Here is a 16,930-nt window from a genome sequence, read left to right on the forward strand (position 1 = left end):
GTGGGAAAAGTGAGAGGAGACACAGGTACCCGCCCAGCTAGACCAGTACGGAGGATGGAACAGAAACAGAAGGAACCAGTAGCCTACAGAGCTGCCAGGTTTTTATAGAAAGACAGTGGAGAGCACTCTGCCCTATGGATCGACCCACGGGACTGTGGGGCTTGGCTGACCCAGTCTGCTTCACCCAGCTATGTGACCAGCATTTCCTCCATGAACTAGCAAGATTTCCATCTCGGGCGTCGGCAGCGAAGCTAAACTCCCCTCTTGCCAGGGCCCGGCCAGTTGCACGAGGTATTTTCCTGCTGATTGTACCAAATGAGTTTGAATGAGCTCTGACTGGCGCTTCCAAAGTGAGGTGCTGGATTCTTTCTTCATGCTGCAGCCAGCTGGCATTCTGAAAATCCAAAGAGAGCCTCGGAAGTCAGTCCCGGTCTGATCCTGCCAGCTGACCGCTGCAAGGGTCCAACCCAGCAGCACATATGCCAAGGAACTTGGTCTGGGAGAGTGAAGCACTGCAGCTGATGAACAGTCTCTCCAGGTTCCCATCTGGACAAGCACATTGGCCAGCACTTGCCCAGTGATGCTGAAGGAAGAGATTTTAAGAGAGGGAGGGGTTATGTAGATAGGGTGCGACAACAGGGGAGTACCACGCGTTCACATTAACTGGGGGCTTGGAGCAACAGTCGGGGCAGTGGGACGGGTGGGGGCCCAGGGCAGGGGGTGGCATGAGCAGGAGTCAGGGCAGGGGTAGGTGGTTGAGTGGGGAGGTGACTCAGCACAGGGATTTAGGAACCATGGCAGGGGGCTGGCAGCTCTCAGGGCCTCACCAGGGCGCCCACAGCAGGAAGGTGGCATTGGTCTGCGGGGTGGGGGCGTAAGGCTGTGCTGCTGAGCCCCGGCGTTTCCATGGGGGACGGAGGGGTGGGCTGCAGTTCCCAGCCTCTGCTCTGGGGCGGGGGGCCGTGAGTCCTGGCCTCAGCAGCTCCTGGCTTTGGGGTGAGAGCTCTGCTGTTTGGCCTGGGGCAGTGGTAAGTGGGGGTTGAGGGGGGACAGTGGTAGGGCCAGTGGAGTGCAGGGCTTCCCCTGTCCAGCCCTGTGGTGGAGGGCTGGGAAGGAGGGTTTGGCACAGGGGCCCACTTATCTCCAGCTGGTCGCTGCCTTGCTGGTGTGCCAGGGCAGGATCCCCACACTCGGTGCCGTCAGTGGTCGCTCTGCAATACAGCTGTGCCCACAGCCAGCCCCCTCCTTTACCATATTCTGGAAAAACATCGGAGTCCAGGCACGTCCCATTTTCCTGGCACACCCAAACCCTGACCTTGCCTCAAGAGGAAGCCGCCTACTAGGTTTGATGATGCTAGCTCTTAGGGTCGAGGAGGGCTTGAAAGAATGGACTCGCAGATGCGCAGACAGGAGGACTCATGGACAGACAGACGTACTCTAAAACATGTCTGTAGAAGAGCGTTGATCTGCTAGCCTGCCGAAACACGGCGTTGTGTGTTCTGACATCATCAGCTTCTTCAATTGCCACTGTGATTAAAAGGAAAAAGCAGGAGGTTTCGATTAGCGGCATGTGCTCTGGGACTGGGGGTGGGTAGAGAGGAAATCCACTCCCAGTGGAGTTACAGCCCCAGCTTGGGACTGAGGCAGGAGCAGTCTGGGTCAAGTGTTCCCCGCAGGACAGTCAGTCCTTGCCCATGCTCTCATGCCCCAGGCCTGAGAAGGGTTTGCCAGCTGCTGGGATTTATCGGCAAGCGAGCGAGTCCCCACTCGAGATGCAGCTCACCGTTTTCTCCAAAGCTTTAACATGTGGTTTTACTTCGAAAAGGGACTACGTAATGCTGGCCTCTTCCTACTCATCAGCTTTTCCTCCCCGTGCTTCACCGAGGCTCAGATCTGCTGACTCCAGTGGCAGAAAGAAGAGCTGGCCCGTGTTCAGTCCTGCGAGCTGTGCTGCATTTGCAGGCCCAGGGCTAAGGGCTCCATGCTCCTTTGTGCATCAGGAGCTCCTGGGCGCGCACACAGAAAGCAAGGGGTTGACACAGGCAAGAGCGTCCCCTGAGCCAGTGGGCGGCTGCACAGGTGTTATTTGCCTTTCAGTACCGTTAGCCCAGGGGCTGATGCATGAGAAGGGAAGCAACTGCCACGATGTTCCCAGGTAGCCAGGCTGAGTTTCAGGGTTGCCCAACTCATTACTAGTACACCAGCACAGGCCTTGCAAGTCAGCAGAGGAAGCAGGGGTCCCCAGGCCATTGTCTTCACTTTCTTTCTTGGCCTGCAAGTCTGTGTGCATGAAACGCACTTGATGGCGTGTTGTGTGTGTGTGCAGAATTTCCAGATTTCCCCTCTCTTGCCCCTTCCTAGCACAGCACCTCGTGCTCTTCCAAGGAGCTGTCCGGCTGGATGCAGAGGAAATGGCAATGCACGCTGGGGAGGCGGCTGCTGCAGAGGTGACCCCACTCCCCCAGCCCCCAGGCAGTTGCCCAGGCGTGCTCCTTTCCCGTGTAGAAACCTGCTGAATGAAGCAAACCTCAGCAAGAGAAGTGGTGAGCCACCTGTCTGGGCTTTGGCTCCCTCCCGCTTCCTGGAGCTTTGTGTCTGCTAGGTGGGCAGCATCCGTGGGTCCTAGTGCCTGGAGGCAGAGGGCTAAGAGCAGGGCTGAAATGACCTATTAAGCCCTTTGGAGGTGCCCCAGATTAAGGCTGTTTGGCTAAAGGAGCGAATGGAGCCGGGCGATTCTGTTGCTGCTCAGCAAGGAAAGGCAGATCCTGGCCAGAGTGTGCTTTTACCTGCTCCCTAATAGGACACTTGCCATTTGCCCCGTGCCTTGTGGGAGCTAGTCCCCTGCAGCCAGGGTGTCAGTGGGAATGAGCACAAGCAGCGGTGGGCAATTCCCCGGTACAGGGCGAACCTGGGTACTGGGAGTGTAGCAAAATCAGGTAGAGAGCCCAGATTGGCCCTGGGGCTCCCTTGCCTCTGCCCCTCATCCAGTTCGTCCCAGGGGACCCTCCCTGCGCTTTCTGGGGCGGGAAGTGGGGAGTGACAGGTGGCTCTCACTGCTGTGATCTCCACTCCAGCCCAACACATGAACGCGGGACCTAGAGCGTGTTCACATCCGCCTTGCTGACCCATAAGGGGCGGCCCCCACCCACCCGCACTGTCTCTTTGGTAGTGCCGCCCTGCAGCCCAGCCTGCAAAGCCTGCCCCAGAGGTGGGGCTCAGGCTCGGGCTCTGATGCACCCATCTGCCAGTCCACAAGCAGGTTCAGGAGGGCGAGGCTGGCGCAGCCATTTACGGTAACAGGCAGGGGCAGAGTTGGGCCCCGGATCGGCGCTTCCCTCCCCCCGGGCAGTCAGGCCCCTGTTGTGGTTTGCCACAGCAGCTCCTGTCGCCCTGCTGCCAAGTGGGGCAGCCTGCGGAGCTGCTCTCCGTCACGGCCTGCTTCACGCTTCTTCCTCAGCTAGCAGGGAAACGCCAGGATGAAGCACAAAGGCCTGTCAGGGAAGCGGCTTGGTAATGACTGTAATTTCCAGCCCACGGCTCAGTTGGGAAGGGATTTTTCTGCTAGCAGTGAGGGAGCAGAGACAGCCAGGGGACGTGGCAGCGCACATGGCGCGCGAGCGGACGCCTCCGTTCTTGGGTTGTAGGACTTGCGAGGATGAGCCGCAGTCCCTCCCCGAGGGTAAAAGCACCTCTCCGCTTACACACAGCAGCAGGAAAATGGGCTCCCACCACCGGCTCACAGGCAGGTGCCCTGACCCTCTGGTTGGCATCCAGGGCCGTGAGGTGTGCAGGGGGCAGGCCAGGTCATCCTTCCGCAGGAGGAAGCTGTAAACCTGCCGGCAGTGGAATTGGCCGCTCTAGCGTTCTGTGCCATGCGGCTGAAGGGACGGAGCAGGCCGGGTAGCCAAGTCACTGGGCTTTCTCGCTCGGCTGCTGTTGCCCTGTAACAAGGAGGCCAGCTTGGGCCAGGGGAAAAACGAATAAAAAGCCTAGTGAAGCATTACCGGGATGGACTTCCAGAGAGCCCCCCAGTGAGGGGAGACCTGGCATTACCGTGGGCCAATCTCCTGAGAGGAAGAGAGATCACACAGCTGGAGGAGTCTGCTGCCAGCTGGGTCAGACCACATCATTTGGCGGCTCTGTGCCATGCCACGAGGTCACGCAGAGGCTGCAACGGTCCCTGCCACCCCCTGTTGTGAGCACCGCTCTCTTCGCGGGGCCGGGACACTCCTGGAGGCACAGCGTGCATGTCATTGCAAACCTCTCACAGCAGCTTGGCACAAGCCAACAGACTTAGCTGCACCCCAAAGCTCCCAGGGACAGTTTGGGTCCCCAGGCTGCTTTCTGAGGAGGAGTGACCCAGATCAGAGCCAGCGAGAGCCGGCAGGTACCGATGGCATTGCTGGCCTCCCGGAACAGCCACGGCATAAATCAGCTCAATCCCTCATTTCCCGGACTTGGGAGTCCTGTGCTCTGTGTCACCCTCTGCCACTGAAGTGCTCTGGGGCCTGGGGAACACGCTTGGTGTCTCAGTTTGCCCACTTGCAAGGCAGGGGGGATGATCTCTATAGTCGCACCGTGGGATGCACAGGTGGTGTTGGTTAGTTGGGCTTGTGGTCAAGTCTCGTTTCTCCGAGCCGTGCGCCCAGACTCAGTTTCAGACAGCTGTTGGAGGGACTGGCTTCAACTTCCGTTCTGCACCCACTGCCTCTAATGCTGGCTGCGGGCAGAGACACCCCGTCCCCTCGGCTGCCGTGCCCACTGGGCAGGCTGCTGGGCTTGCAAACCTGGGGCAGGCACTGCTGGCTGCAGGAAACGGTTAAAGGACGGACATGCAGCCAGGGGTGACTGGGGCGGGGGGAGCTGCACTGGGAAATGCAGCGCTCCGGGGATGAGACCTTTTTTTTTATTGTAACCTTGACCTGCTAATCGGCTGGGGAGCCTGTGAGCAGTCCCTTGCCTTGTGCTGAGCGGTGAGAGCTGGGTGGGGAGAGGGCCGCCCGGCCGGAGGGCAGGGGAAGAGGGACTCTAAAAACGCTGGGCCTGAGGAGAGCGGGAGTGACAGCCACGCTCCTCGCGGTGCCCCTTTCCTCTCTGTCTCTCGTGGGTTCTCACCGGCCTGCACGTTCCTCTTCCTTCCTGCCCTGGTCTCTCAGGAGCGTCAGCCTCAGTTTCTGCCAACCAGGGAGGAGCGCACCCCCCACCCTGCTCTCTGGCCGCTCCGGTCCGCCTGGGCCTGCCGCGCAGCCGGCACGCTTGGGCCGTGCCCGTCCGTCCCCATCACTCCTGCCCTTGGAATTGTCCGACCACTGGGGAGCCCAGCATTATCGCTGCGCTGTTTGTTTTCGCTGCCTCCTCTCCCGGAGCTCTCTGACCTTGCCAGATGGTCGTGACCTTCTGTTGAAAAGCAACGCAGAGGGGAGCCGAGTGGGGAAGGGCCAGCTGCGGTCAGCCGAGTTTGAATCTCTCTCAACTGGTGTCTTGCACCTCCTCAAAGAAAAGCCCCTTTGATTCCTGTCAGAGCAGAGGAAACGATTAAGCAAAGCTTTGTTTTCCTGGCTCGCTCCCCCTGCTGTTGACATTCAGACAGAGAGACAGAAAGTGAGAGAGAAAGGAAGTGGGTGCCAAATTGGCCGCACCCCTTGTCAGCTTGGGTCAGTGCCACACGGGTTATTAATGCTCTGTCTAGAGGTCACATTCTGACGACGGGAGCCTCGGGGTCAGCCAGAGGAAAAGATTAGAGCTGGTTTGCTGCTCTGCCGCACGCCCACAGCCCCGATCTGCTCCTGGCCCCCAGCTGGCGAGAGGAAGCTGCAGCGCCCGCTCCGCTGCCTCGCCGTTTTATTTCGTCTTGGCAGCGTTGGGCACCTCCTGAACCTGCACCGCCTCTCCGCCCCGTGCCCCTGGGCTGCTGAGCGAGGAGGTGAGCCGGGGCCGGGAGCGGGGGAGCCGAGCGCTTCGGTCCACCTTAACAACTGCCGCGCCAGACGGTTGGAAAGCTCCGGGGAGCTGAGCCGGAGGAGTGCCCGGGTGGGGTGCCTCTCGCCAGCCTGAGTGGGGCAGAGAGCACGGAGCACTGAGCATGTGTTCAAGGCAACTTCTTGCGTCAGGGTCAGGCGTCTCCTGCTTTAAGAGCTGGTTTTAAGTTACCGCGCAGTAGCTGCTCTGGCTGCCGAGGGCTTGTGAGCGCCGGAGCCCTCAGGAGTAAAGAACTTGGTTTTTCTATTTTCCCCCCTCCCTCTTTCCTTCCCTTTCGTTGCTTTTTGCGAGGGAGTGAAACCAAAATGAGTTGGGAGGATGTGAGCAGGGAGCTCCCAGTTCTCGGGAGCCAGGGGCTCTGCCTCGCACGGCTTTGAAGAAGTGCTCTCCCTGTTTGTTCCGACCTGCCTGCTGCATGCTCGGAGCTGCTCTGCTGGCAGGTGACGTGAGACTCACAGGATGTAAGTACAGCCGGGGGGCGGCAGCAGGGAAACGGAGCTGCTGGGGTGAGTGGCAGGGCTGGGGTTTGTGCACGCAGGTCGGAGAGGCCGGGGAGTTGGTTTCAGTTGTGGTAGGAAATGAGCGCTTGTACTGTGCGAGAGAGAGAGGGACTTACATGCGGCGGGTTCCTGTGACAGCGCTGGGGAGGGGCGTGGGAGCACCCAGAGAGCATGGAGGAAGCTGGGGGCTGAGAGGGAACGCTGGCATGACATGGCACTGGTAGCACCTGGCAAGTGGCCTGTTTGCTGGCAAGATCCAGGGCCGCTGCTGGCCAATCCCGCCCTCAGTACAGATAATTATAGTTTTGGGAAGCAGGTGTTGCTGCTTTGTTCCCTGGCCGGCGAAGATAAGGGCGGCTGTAGGCACCAGTTTGATCCTGCTGGGGGAAGGTCTGCCTGCTCCTTTCTAGATAGACAGAGACACCTGCGCAGCTCCCCTCCCGCTGGCTGGATGCTTGCCCCTGGGCTGGTGCTGTTTGCACGTGTGGTGCTCTGGCACGTGGCCCGCTGAGCCTGGCAGGCGAAGGGACAGGCACCGAGCTTCCCAAGCACCTGGGCCTTGGCATGCTGCTGGAGCAGGTGAAGGGGCTTCAGCACAGCCTGGCGATTGGGAAGTGGCTCCAGCAAACCACCAAGATCTGTGATGTGCAGCACAGCGAGGTCAAGCGGCATTTGGAGGTGGAGCAGGCGTGGACGGGGCTTGGGGTCAGACCCTCCCCTACATGGTCACAGCCACTGCAATGATACGTCCGGCTTCTCCGTGCAGTGCAGCACAGGCTTCTCTAAGGACAGCGCAGCTCTATGGAGAGCGCACTCGGGGACCGCTGTTGTTGTTTTGCCCGAGATGCAGCTTTCAGTTCCAGCCCTGTCTCTCCCGCCAGGGGTTAAGCCCCCCAAGCAGCAAAGAGTGAATGGATTAGTTCGTTCGTTCATTTGGGAAAGGGGCGATAATCGCGTGTGTGGAGCTGGCCCGCTTTCCCCAGCTGTGCTTAGGCCTTGTCGAGGGTCAGATCTCACGGTCTAGCACCTCTCAAGGTTGGTGACCAGATGGCTTTGAGAGGTCCCAGTTGAAAGAAGCAGCAGCCAAGGTCATGGTCATGGCTTTATGCGGATCACTGCTGGCAGTTGAGGAGCGAAAGCTCAAAGCGGATTCTTCTGTTGCCCCCAGGCCTGCAGGGCACAGTGGGTCAGTTACACGCAGCGCAGTCAGGGCTGCTCTGTTGTGTGAGGCCTGGCCTGGTTAGCCCCGGGCCGTTTGGTCCAGGTATTTATTGGTGGGCATCTGTTTGGGGAAGCCCCACACCCCTGTCTCCTAGTCTGCGTGGGGCTCTTGTCTGTCTGCCCTGGCGCCGGTGTGCTTCTGCCACATGGGGGTGAGTGGGATTTGGGGATCACTCCATCCATCCCCAGTGTTTCCTGTGTCCCCCGTATTTAAAGCTGGGCCTGCTGGCTCTGCCCCTGCACAGCTCACCCACCTGCCCGCACCAGGCACGCCAATTCCAGCTCTCCAAGCCCTGCTCACTGAACAGTGTGTGCTGAGCCAGAGGTTTATCCCATAGGAAGTTCTGTTTGTCAAACTTTGCGTTCACAGACTGGAGTCGCCCCTACACATAACCGAAGCGGTAGCTGGTTTATTTGTTCGCTGCTTTTGAAGGGAAGCTCCTCCCCGAGCCATTAAGGAGGGCTCTGTCTTGGATCTCGTCGGGGTGCTCAGGCTAAGGCCTGCACAGTAGGGGGCTGGGGGCCCTCATGGAAAACCCTCCAGTGCTGCAGGAGGGTAGGGGTTGGTGGTTCTCTGTGTTCCATGGCAATCCCAGCACGGTGTCAGCAGCTTTGTGCTCGGGTGGCAAGACGCAAGGGCCAGGACAGCGTGGGCAATTCACGTATGGTGCCTTGCTTGTCTTTAAAGGGCAGGGCCTTGTGGGCGGGGTTTCCTCTTCTTCCATCCATGGGTGGAAAAAACTTTGTTGTGTGCACCAAGGCATGTGCAGCTGTGCACCGCCAGCAGGAGTACACGCTGCTGGCTGTGGGCGATCCACTGGTCAGCTGGGCTGCCCCTGAATCTCTCCTGGTGGCCACCTGAGCGCTCAGCTTACAGGGAACATGAGTCATGGGGCTTGTGACCGCCCCTCCTTGCCAAGCGCATTAGAAGGAACATGGCGAGCGGCAGACCGAAGGCGAAGGAAGGTCGACCAATGCCCAGGCTGGCTGATTGCAGTTCCACCTGACAGTGCGGCGTGAAGCCGGCTGGAGCTGGGTTCCCTGTCACATCTCTGATGCCTGCAGGCACCCGGACAGCAGCTAGCTGGTGGGCCAGTACCAGGCCAGCCTGGTTGCAGGGGAGGCAACCCCTCTCTTGTCCCCACCTCTCCCCCAGTGCCAGACATGTAACAAAACTTTGAAGGTGCCTCGGGGTTCTAGATCTTTCACTCTGCGGGGTTCTCCTTCCTGGGTTCTGGTTCCAGGTGGCAGTGTTAGAACATCTTTCCCCAGAGCCTTTGGCTGCACGCTTTTCATGTGTGGAAATCCCTCTGTAGCATATTGCCTGGTCCCAGCTCTGTTGGGACACGTAACAGGTGTCTGAGGCAGAGCGGTGCCCAGAGGAAGGGTGGCCCAGTCATTAGGGCAATAGCTGGGGGTGTCAGAAGGCATGTTGGGTTCCTTGCTCCACCAGGAATGACTCGTGTGACTCTAGATAAATCACAGAGTCGATTTGTGCCTCAGTTTCCTCCTCGGTAAGTGGGGGATAATAGTACTAGCCTCCAGACGCCCTTGTGAGAGGAGGCAAATGCTGGTGATGGGCTTAGACCTTGTGGCAACGGTAGGCCAGGGAAATACATTGGCAGATTATCCACCTCTACGTTCCCTGCCAGTGTATCCTCTAATTTTTCCCATCCATGTGCAGAGTAAATGTTACGACATGTGCTGAGACATGTACGGATGTGCACCACCAGTAGAAACAAGCTGCCTGCTGTGGGTGCTCAGCTTATCAGCTGGATGGCACCTGACTCTCTCCTGGGCAGCTGCCCAAGCTCACAGCTTCCAGGGAGCACTGCCTCCAGTCCTGACAACCATCCACCCTTAATGCCTCCTGGTGCTGGACCTGAAAAGCTTCTCTTGCTCGTGAGCCCTTGATTAACGCTGATCCCCTGACACACTCCTCCCAGCAGGGAAGCTGCCCACGTGAATCCGTCCCTGCACTTCCATCTGCTTCCCTTGTTTTCCCATCTTTTCTGTGCATGGGGCCAGCCCATGGGCAGCTCTTGAAAACTGTCTCCCAGATGGTGTGGGTTGTGGAAGGGTGCAAACAGCCTTTCTGTATCCTCCGTACCCCCACACCCCACCCCAGACCCCCCGGGGTGGGGACCAAGCCGAACTGTAGCCCCAGGGAGGAAGGCTACGTTCCCTCTCTTTTTTCCTATCCATGGGTGGAATAAATTTTGTTATGTGCACCAAGGCACATGTGTATGTGCACCACCAGTGGACGCACACGCTGGTGCCTGTAGGCGCTCTGCTAATCAACTGCGCGGCACTCTAATGTCTCCAGGGGTCCGTTAAGTGCTCAACGTACAGGGAATGCTGGAGGAGAGTACGTGCTTTCACCTCCTGAAGGTGTAGAGCAGAGGTGTCCAAAACAAATGTAATGGATCGCCATAGTCCCCCCCCGCACGCACCAGGCGCTGCCCCGCTCGAGCCAGGCACCCCTCAAGCTGCCCCAGGGCTGAAGCCTGCCAGGGCCAGAGGACCCACCCCACGTCTGCTGCCACGCGCTTGTCCCGCCATGTGGTGGGGCGCATGCACAGAGCAGCTGGAGAGGCGCCCCATGTTTGGCACACTCCACTGCCCTGTTTGCCGCATGTGAACATGGCGAATGGGGAGCATATTGGACACCGCAGGTGTAGAGCAAGGTGTCTTGTCACTCCCTCGTGAGGCCCAGTTATTGTGCTGGCCTTCAACATGCCACAGTGGTGCAGAGCTGTCAGCCTGGTTGGTGGATGCTTCTACCATATGCTTTGGTCCCCAACACTGCTAGCTTAATGCCTTTCTCCTGGAAAGATCAGCAGGAGTCTCTTGGCCAGGGAGGTCACACAGACGGGTGCTGGTGACCCCATTATACCAGCAGCGTTTGCTTTGTCTGCAGGCTGTCGCCCAGCCTTTGTGCACAGTGCCTCCCTGGGGAGAGTTTCTCATGGTGAATCCTCTGGTTTTATATCTTCATCTGCAGGTCTCCTTGAACATGGGCGAAACTGGTCGGCCATCGCCAGGATGGTGGGCTCCAAGACCGTGTCGCAGTGCAAAAACTTCTATTTCAACTACAAGAAAAGGCAGAACCTAGATGAGATCCTACAACAGCACAAACTAAAAATGGTAAGCAGCCAGCCGCAGCCCACGCCAAGCACCGCAGAGATTTCCTGGCAGAGGGTGACATGGCTTGCAACGTTCCTGAGTCCAAAGGGAAGTTTTTCTTCCCAGAGAATTTACTAGGTGAAAACAGCCGAGCCTAGGATTCAGCTGATGGGGCACGAAAGGGGACAAGTTTTCCTTTGGCCGTAGGTGTTTTCTGTCTAGGTTAAGGGGTCCTGTGGGATGGAATGACCGTCTCTCAGACACCTAAATGCTACTCAGTGAGAGAAAAGGAGATAGAAAGGAGAATGTAGCTGCTGTGTGTTAAGATACGCAGCCAGATGCTGATCCCTGTTACAGCTGCATGAATCCACTGAAGCCCATGGAACTGTACCAGTTTACCCCTGCAGGCTGCACCTACTGTATGTCTGATTGTAGCAGCATGAGGTGCAGGAAGAACAGTGAATTTCATCTGGCCATGATTCAACACCGCACACTCGCACACCATACATTGATTAAGGCCTGCTGCAAACCAGGGGTCTGCAGCCTTCAGCTCCAGAACCACATGCGGCTCTTTAACGACGACTTTGTGGCTCCTGACGCTGTAATTGCAAAGTGAAATAAACCCTCCTGATTACTTTCCATATTTCAGTGAAAGTCTAAAAGCCAAACCTTGAACAACTCGTATCTGACTAGCAAACCATATGTGATCTTGAAACATTGGATAAGTCCTCCTTTAATATGTGCAGTGCATTGTGGGACATGTGCGCACTGTTCTTAACAGGGGTTACAAGAAGCACGGTTTGATGTTACTTCTTAAGGGCCATCTCGTATTCACATGTGTTGCGGCTCTTGAATTATTGAGCTTTTTACCGAGTTTGGAAAAAAAGGCTCTTCTTGCTCTGTCGGTGGCCAAGCCCTGCCCCAAACTGTGCTTTGGCTCACTCGAAGGTTTCTAGAGACCTCAACAAACCTGGGCTGAGATCTGAGTTTGTGACCAAACCCTTGTTATGCCAGTAGAGCAACCCGTCCTAGCAACAGGGCTACACACCGTAAACAAGCTCCCTGTGAGAACAGGCCTGACAATGAGGAGACAATTGCCCCAGGCCCAGCAATTCCCAAAGCTCCCAGCTGCTGGCACTGTTACTGTGGCAGTGCCTGCAGCCTCCGAGTACCAGGCAGCACTAAGGCCTGGGGGAAGGAGGGATGCAACAGGGGTCCTGGCTGCTCTGAGCCCCCTCTTCTGCTCTGAGCCCCACCCCCTCCTGCAGCATGGACCCTCCTCCTCCTCCAGAAATTCTTCCAGCTCCCCTGTCTGAGAAACTCACATGTTCTGCTAACTGCGTTTATCTTCATTAAATTAAACAAACATTCTAGCAGCAATGGGAGTGCAGAGCCCCAGTGTTTCCTTGTATGTTATCTGCAGGCAGATCAGCAATAGCTGCTGACACGGAGGCCATGCAATAAGCAAGAGTCTCCGCTGAAAAAAATTACCTGATGACACATTGGCTTGACCTCCAACTGCTTCCACTGAGAGGAGGTCAAAGCTAAGTGCCTTGCATGCCCAGGTCGTGTACAGGAAGCAATTGGGAGATTTGCTTTACTTGTGAATATACTTAGGAGCTAGGAAGGAAAGTCTGTGGAAATTCACTCTCCATGCTTCTCTTTTATTGAGCTTTACGGCATCTGCTGTTACCATAAAACAATAGAGCTCAACAAATAACAGCTGAGCGTTCATTGTTCTTACACCAAGCCCAAATTCCACATCCCCCCCATGCTTAAAAGACTAAAAGCTGACAGAGATCTAAACTGCATGCGATAGGGAACAGTCAGAATGGGGGAGCAAAGGATGAGGGGAAACTGGTTCTGCAGAAAAATGCCCACGCCGTACAATTTCTAAAATATGAGGAAGTAGAGTAAATTCAGGACCTCCATTCTGATTCTGTTACTGAGTTAGTGAGCTGGCTTCAGTGTCACCCATATAAACAGCACAATGCCTTAATAGCATAAGGCTCAATTTGGAGAGGTTGTGTGTGTGTCTCATCCCATTCTTTAAGCACATGTTTTTGTTGTTTTCTTTGTAGAGTTTGTTTCCTTTGTTTCTAAAACAGTTCCGCGTCTCTGAGCTTGGCGAAATAATCACACAAATCGACACCATCCTCTCTCCTTCTTGTTCCTGTCGAGTGACTGGGATGTTCAATTCCTGGATGAGTCACTGAATGTTTTCCTGTCTTTTTACTCACACTGTAATTGCTTGCTGGAGAGACTCCTGTATTGAACGCTGGCCCCTTCCATTTGCAAAGCACTCCTTATGCATTTATTAGCCAGGAAGCTTGAGAACCCTGGGGTCCTCTACAGATGAAATAATAATTATAATACTTAGCAGATCTGTCATGGCACGTTGCATCTTCAGAGTGCCTGGCAAGTGCCGATTAATTCATTCCCTGAATTTTGAGGGAAAAAATATTGTTACCCCTTTTCCCTGTGGTAGAACTGAGGCCCAGGTTTGCCTCTAGCTGTGCAAAATGTCTGTCAAGATTAGTACTGCTGCTGTTAGGCCACTGGACCGTGCCTGTCTCTGGACGTTGTTCTGCATGGTTTCATCCCAGCAAAACTCAGTAGCCTCGCGTGATCTTCAGCCTGAGTCTGAGGGTTCCCTCAAATCCAGACCCTAAAGCATGGCCCAAGGTCTGTGAGCGCACACAAACCAGCTCCCCAGAAACGGTTTGTGCGGCGGCCTTGTCCCGGGTGTGTTGTGTCTAGCACAGCTGTAGCCTGCTCTCCTGTGATTTGTGTGCATGCCCAATGGGCAGGTTGGCCTGGAGCTGTTGATTTTCAGGACTGGTTCCCCAGTAGATGGGCGTGCCTGCCGCACTTGCAGTCAAAGCCCGGATTTACCAGAGTCCGTGGGTTACGATCGTGCAGCTTGGAGCCTTGCCCCCACAGGGTATGGCTGCACTGCAGCTGGGGGCGCGCTCACAGCTCAGGCTGGCAGACTTGCGCTAGAGGGGCTTGCGTTAGGACGTCAACTATGATCGTGGTAGACGCTACGGCTCGGGCTGCAAAGCTGCCTTCCCTCCCGCACTCGGGAGCCTGAACGACGGTGCCAGCGGCACACCCCAGCCTGGGAGGCTGGCTGCCAGGTGCTACGTAGACATACCCTGAAAGGGAGTCTGCAAAGCCTGTTCTGGGCACCTCCAACCAGAGCGTTTTGTGCATCGGTCGGTAAGCATGTCTAGCTGTGGCAGCTCCTTCCTGTCGCTCTGTGGCGTGGGTGGCCCATGGGCTTCCACAGCATCTCCACTCGTGCCACACTTGGGGTTGTAATGTGAAGGCCTCTCCCTTTGCTGTACAAAACAGACCTCACCTGAGAGCTGTTGAGAGACTTGGTAGAATGGGAGAGTGTGGAAGTGCTGCCAAGGCGTGTCTGCCTTTGAAGGCCTCTCCTTTTGTTGTAGAAAACAGACCTCACCTGAGAGCTGTTGAGAGACTTGGTAGAATGGGAGAGTGTGGACGTGCTGCCCAGACCTCCCTCTTTCACTGACATCCGGCGGGACAGGCAGGTGGATCCTCCCTGCAATATTGAGCTAAGACTGGGTCCAGTGAGTGGGGTGGGGGACAGATTTTACAGGAAATTCACACCTTGAGCCCTGTATTGACAGCCACTCAGTCACACAGGGTCCCAGCCCAAGAAACGCAGCTGTTCGGTCAGCACCTTGATTTGGGTTGTGCTGTGCCACCTTTGAGCCTCATTCGGCGTCTCTTCCTCGGTGCACGTTGACTCAGTTCTGTGGCAAGCACCTGAGATCTGTCTTGGCGTCAGCCTTGGTCGGGACTGACCTTGTGCGTGCTGATCTTGTTTCATCCTCCCCAGCACGCGAGGGAAAAATGAGCTGTTGTAGTAAAGAGCGTCCTTTACCCTTGCTCTTTCCTTGGGCGCTTGGCAAGCAGAATCTCTCCTCCTTGTGCGGGCGTCTGTCACTTGCGCCGTGTTTGCCTTAGGCCAGGGAACCATATGGCTCATATGGGTCCCTACAAGTCTGTGCAAGATGTCCACAAATCCCCCAGCTGTGCGCTGGCCTCCATCACTGAGATGAGGCCTGCTCCCTGGTAGGCTCTGCCTCGCAATTCAGACAACTAGACGGGCGGAATCCTGGTGCTTATGCCAGTGGGAGGGAGCTGACCTACTTGGCCTTCTGCTTTCTCTTCAGACGAAAGAGCTCTCTTGGCTACTGTGGTGGCCCTGTAGGCTGGGAACCCCGTTTTTTTCCCTCATCCCATGGCATGAGGTAAAGAGTTGGCCTTCTCTTAAAAATCTCCAGTGATGGGGATTCCGCAGCATCCCTCTGCAATCTGTTCCAGTGCTCCACCACCCGGGCAGAAAGTTCTTAATGTCCAACCTAAACTGCTCTTGTTGCCATTTAAGCTCATTGCTTTTTGTTCTGTCATCAGTGGTTAAGGAGAATAATTTTTCTCCCTCCTCCTTGTAAAAAAGTTTATGTACTTGAAAATGGTTATCAGGTCCCCGCTCAGGCTTCTCTTTTCCAGACTAAACAAACCCCATTTTTTCAGTCTTTCCTCATAGGTCATATTTTCTAGGCCTGGAAGCATTTTTGTTGCTCTCTGGACTTTTTCCAATTTGTCCGCATCTTTCCTGAACTGTGGTGCCCAGAATTAGATCCAATAATCCAGATGAGATTTAATGTTTGCTTTTTTGCAACAGTTACAATGTTGACTCATATTTAGCTTGTCCTCTATAACCCCCTTAGATCTTTTTCCGTAATCCTCCTTCCGAGGCAGTCCTTTCCCAATTTGTAACTGTGCAACTGATCATGCCTTCCTAAATGGAGTGTTTGCATTCATCCCGTTTACATCAGAACATTGCCCCAGATCATTCTGAATTATCATCCTATCCTCCCAAGCATTTGCAACCCTTCCCAGCTTGGTGTCATCCCCAGACTTTGCAAGTGTACTCTCTCTGTCATGATTGAAATCACTGGTGAAGATATTGTACAGAACGGGACTCACAACTGAGCCCTGCAGGACCACACTCGTTCTGCCCTTCCAGCATGACTGTGAACCTTTGATAACCACAGGTTGAACCTCCCGTGTCCAGCGCTTTCTGATCCGGCAGCATCCGTGGTCTGATGTGATTTTAGCTAGCCAGATGTCTGCTTACTGTAGATGTGGCCAAGTTTCCCACGGTCCCGTAAAGTTTGTTTACAGCCACTAGCCCTGGCACTCAATGTTCTGTGCATTTATTTAGCTCTAAATTACTCTAAATGTCTTCTAAGAGCCCAGCAAGCAGTGGAAGTGCTGGTAATGCTGCTAAGCATAAGCCTGTTTTATCTACTTATTTCCTTGTGCCAGTAGGGTAAAATTGTGTTACAGCACAAACACTTTGTTATGAAAAGAGCTGATAAGCCCTGGCTAGGGGTAGGCTTATATAAGGTATATCAGTACAGTCATATGTTATTAAGCAGCATTGCAAGTGTTGTTCCATTTATTCGCCTTGGTGAAATAAAACTAAAGAGACCCACCCACTACAATATTGACCTCTTGTGGCTGGGCACTGGTCAGGCCCCAGGGTATCAGACTAGAGAGGTTCAGCCTGTACTCTCCAGAAATGGGTTTCTGGTCAGTTATGCAACAACCTTACATTAGCTCCATGTAGGCTGTATTTTTCTAGTTTTGTTTATAAGGTCAAACTATATCACCTCTGTTGCCTCCCTTCTCACCGGCAAGGCTTGTGACTCTGTCAGAGAAAGCACTTAAGTTGGTTTATTGAGGTTTGTTCTGGACAGATCCATGCTGATAGTTACTTATCACCTTATTATCGTCCAGGTGTTTGCAAATTGATTGCTCAATTATTTGCTCTATTATCTTTCCTGGTACAGAAGTTAAATGACTGGTCTGTAATTCCCTGGGTTGTCCTCATTTCCCTTTTTCTTTATGAGCGCTGTGATCATTTGCTCTCTCCCATGGCTCAGATGTCTCCTCATTTCGCTCCCTGAGGATTCTAGGATGCCTTTCATCAGACGTAGTCCACCCCCTCTGGTAGTGGGTAGTGGAATGTCCAACATTAGAATATTCTAAGGTCCCCATGA

At 55.2% G+C, this 16,930-nt stretch overlaps 1 protein-coding gene across 13 annotated transcripts in view; it reads left to right on the forward strand.

The window, feature by feature from the left end:
- The window catches only part of NCOR2 (nuclear receptor corepressor 2), a 446,369-nt gene that overhangs the window by 342,770 nt on the left and 86,669 nt on the right, over positions 1 to 16,930 (forward strand). For all 13 annotated transcript variants that reach the window (XM_075012373.1, XM_075012370.1, XM_075012376.1 and 10 more), the window contains one exon: positions 10,705 to 10,847. In XM_075012373.1, coding sequence (XP_074868474.1) covers positions 10,705 to 10,847 — 143 coding nt within the window. The remainder of the gene's footprint in view (positions 1 to 10,704; positions 10,848 to 16,930) is intronic.

Source organism: Carettochelys insculpta, chromosome 18 (genome assembly GCF_033958435.1).
Source record: "Carettochelys insculpta isolate YL-2023 chromosome 18, ASM3395843v1, whole genome shotgun sequence".
NCBI classification, from domain to species: Eukaryota; Metazoa; Chordata; order Testudines; family Carettochelyidae; genus Carettochelys; species Carettochelys insculpta.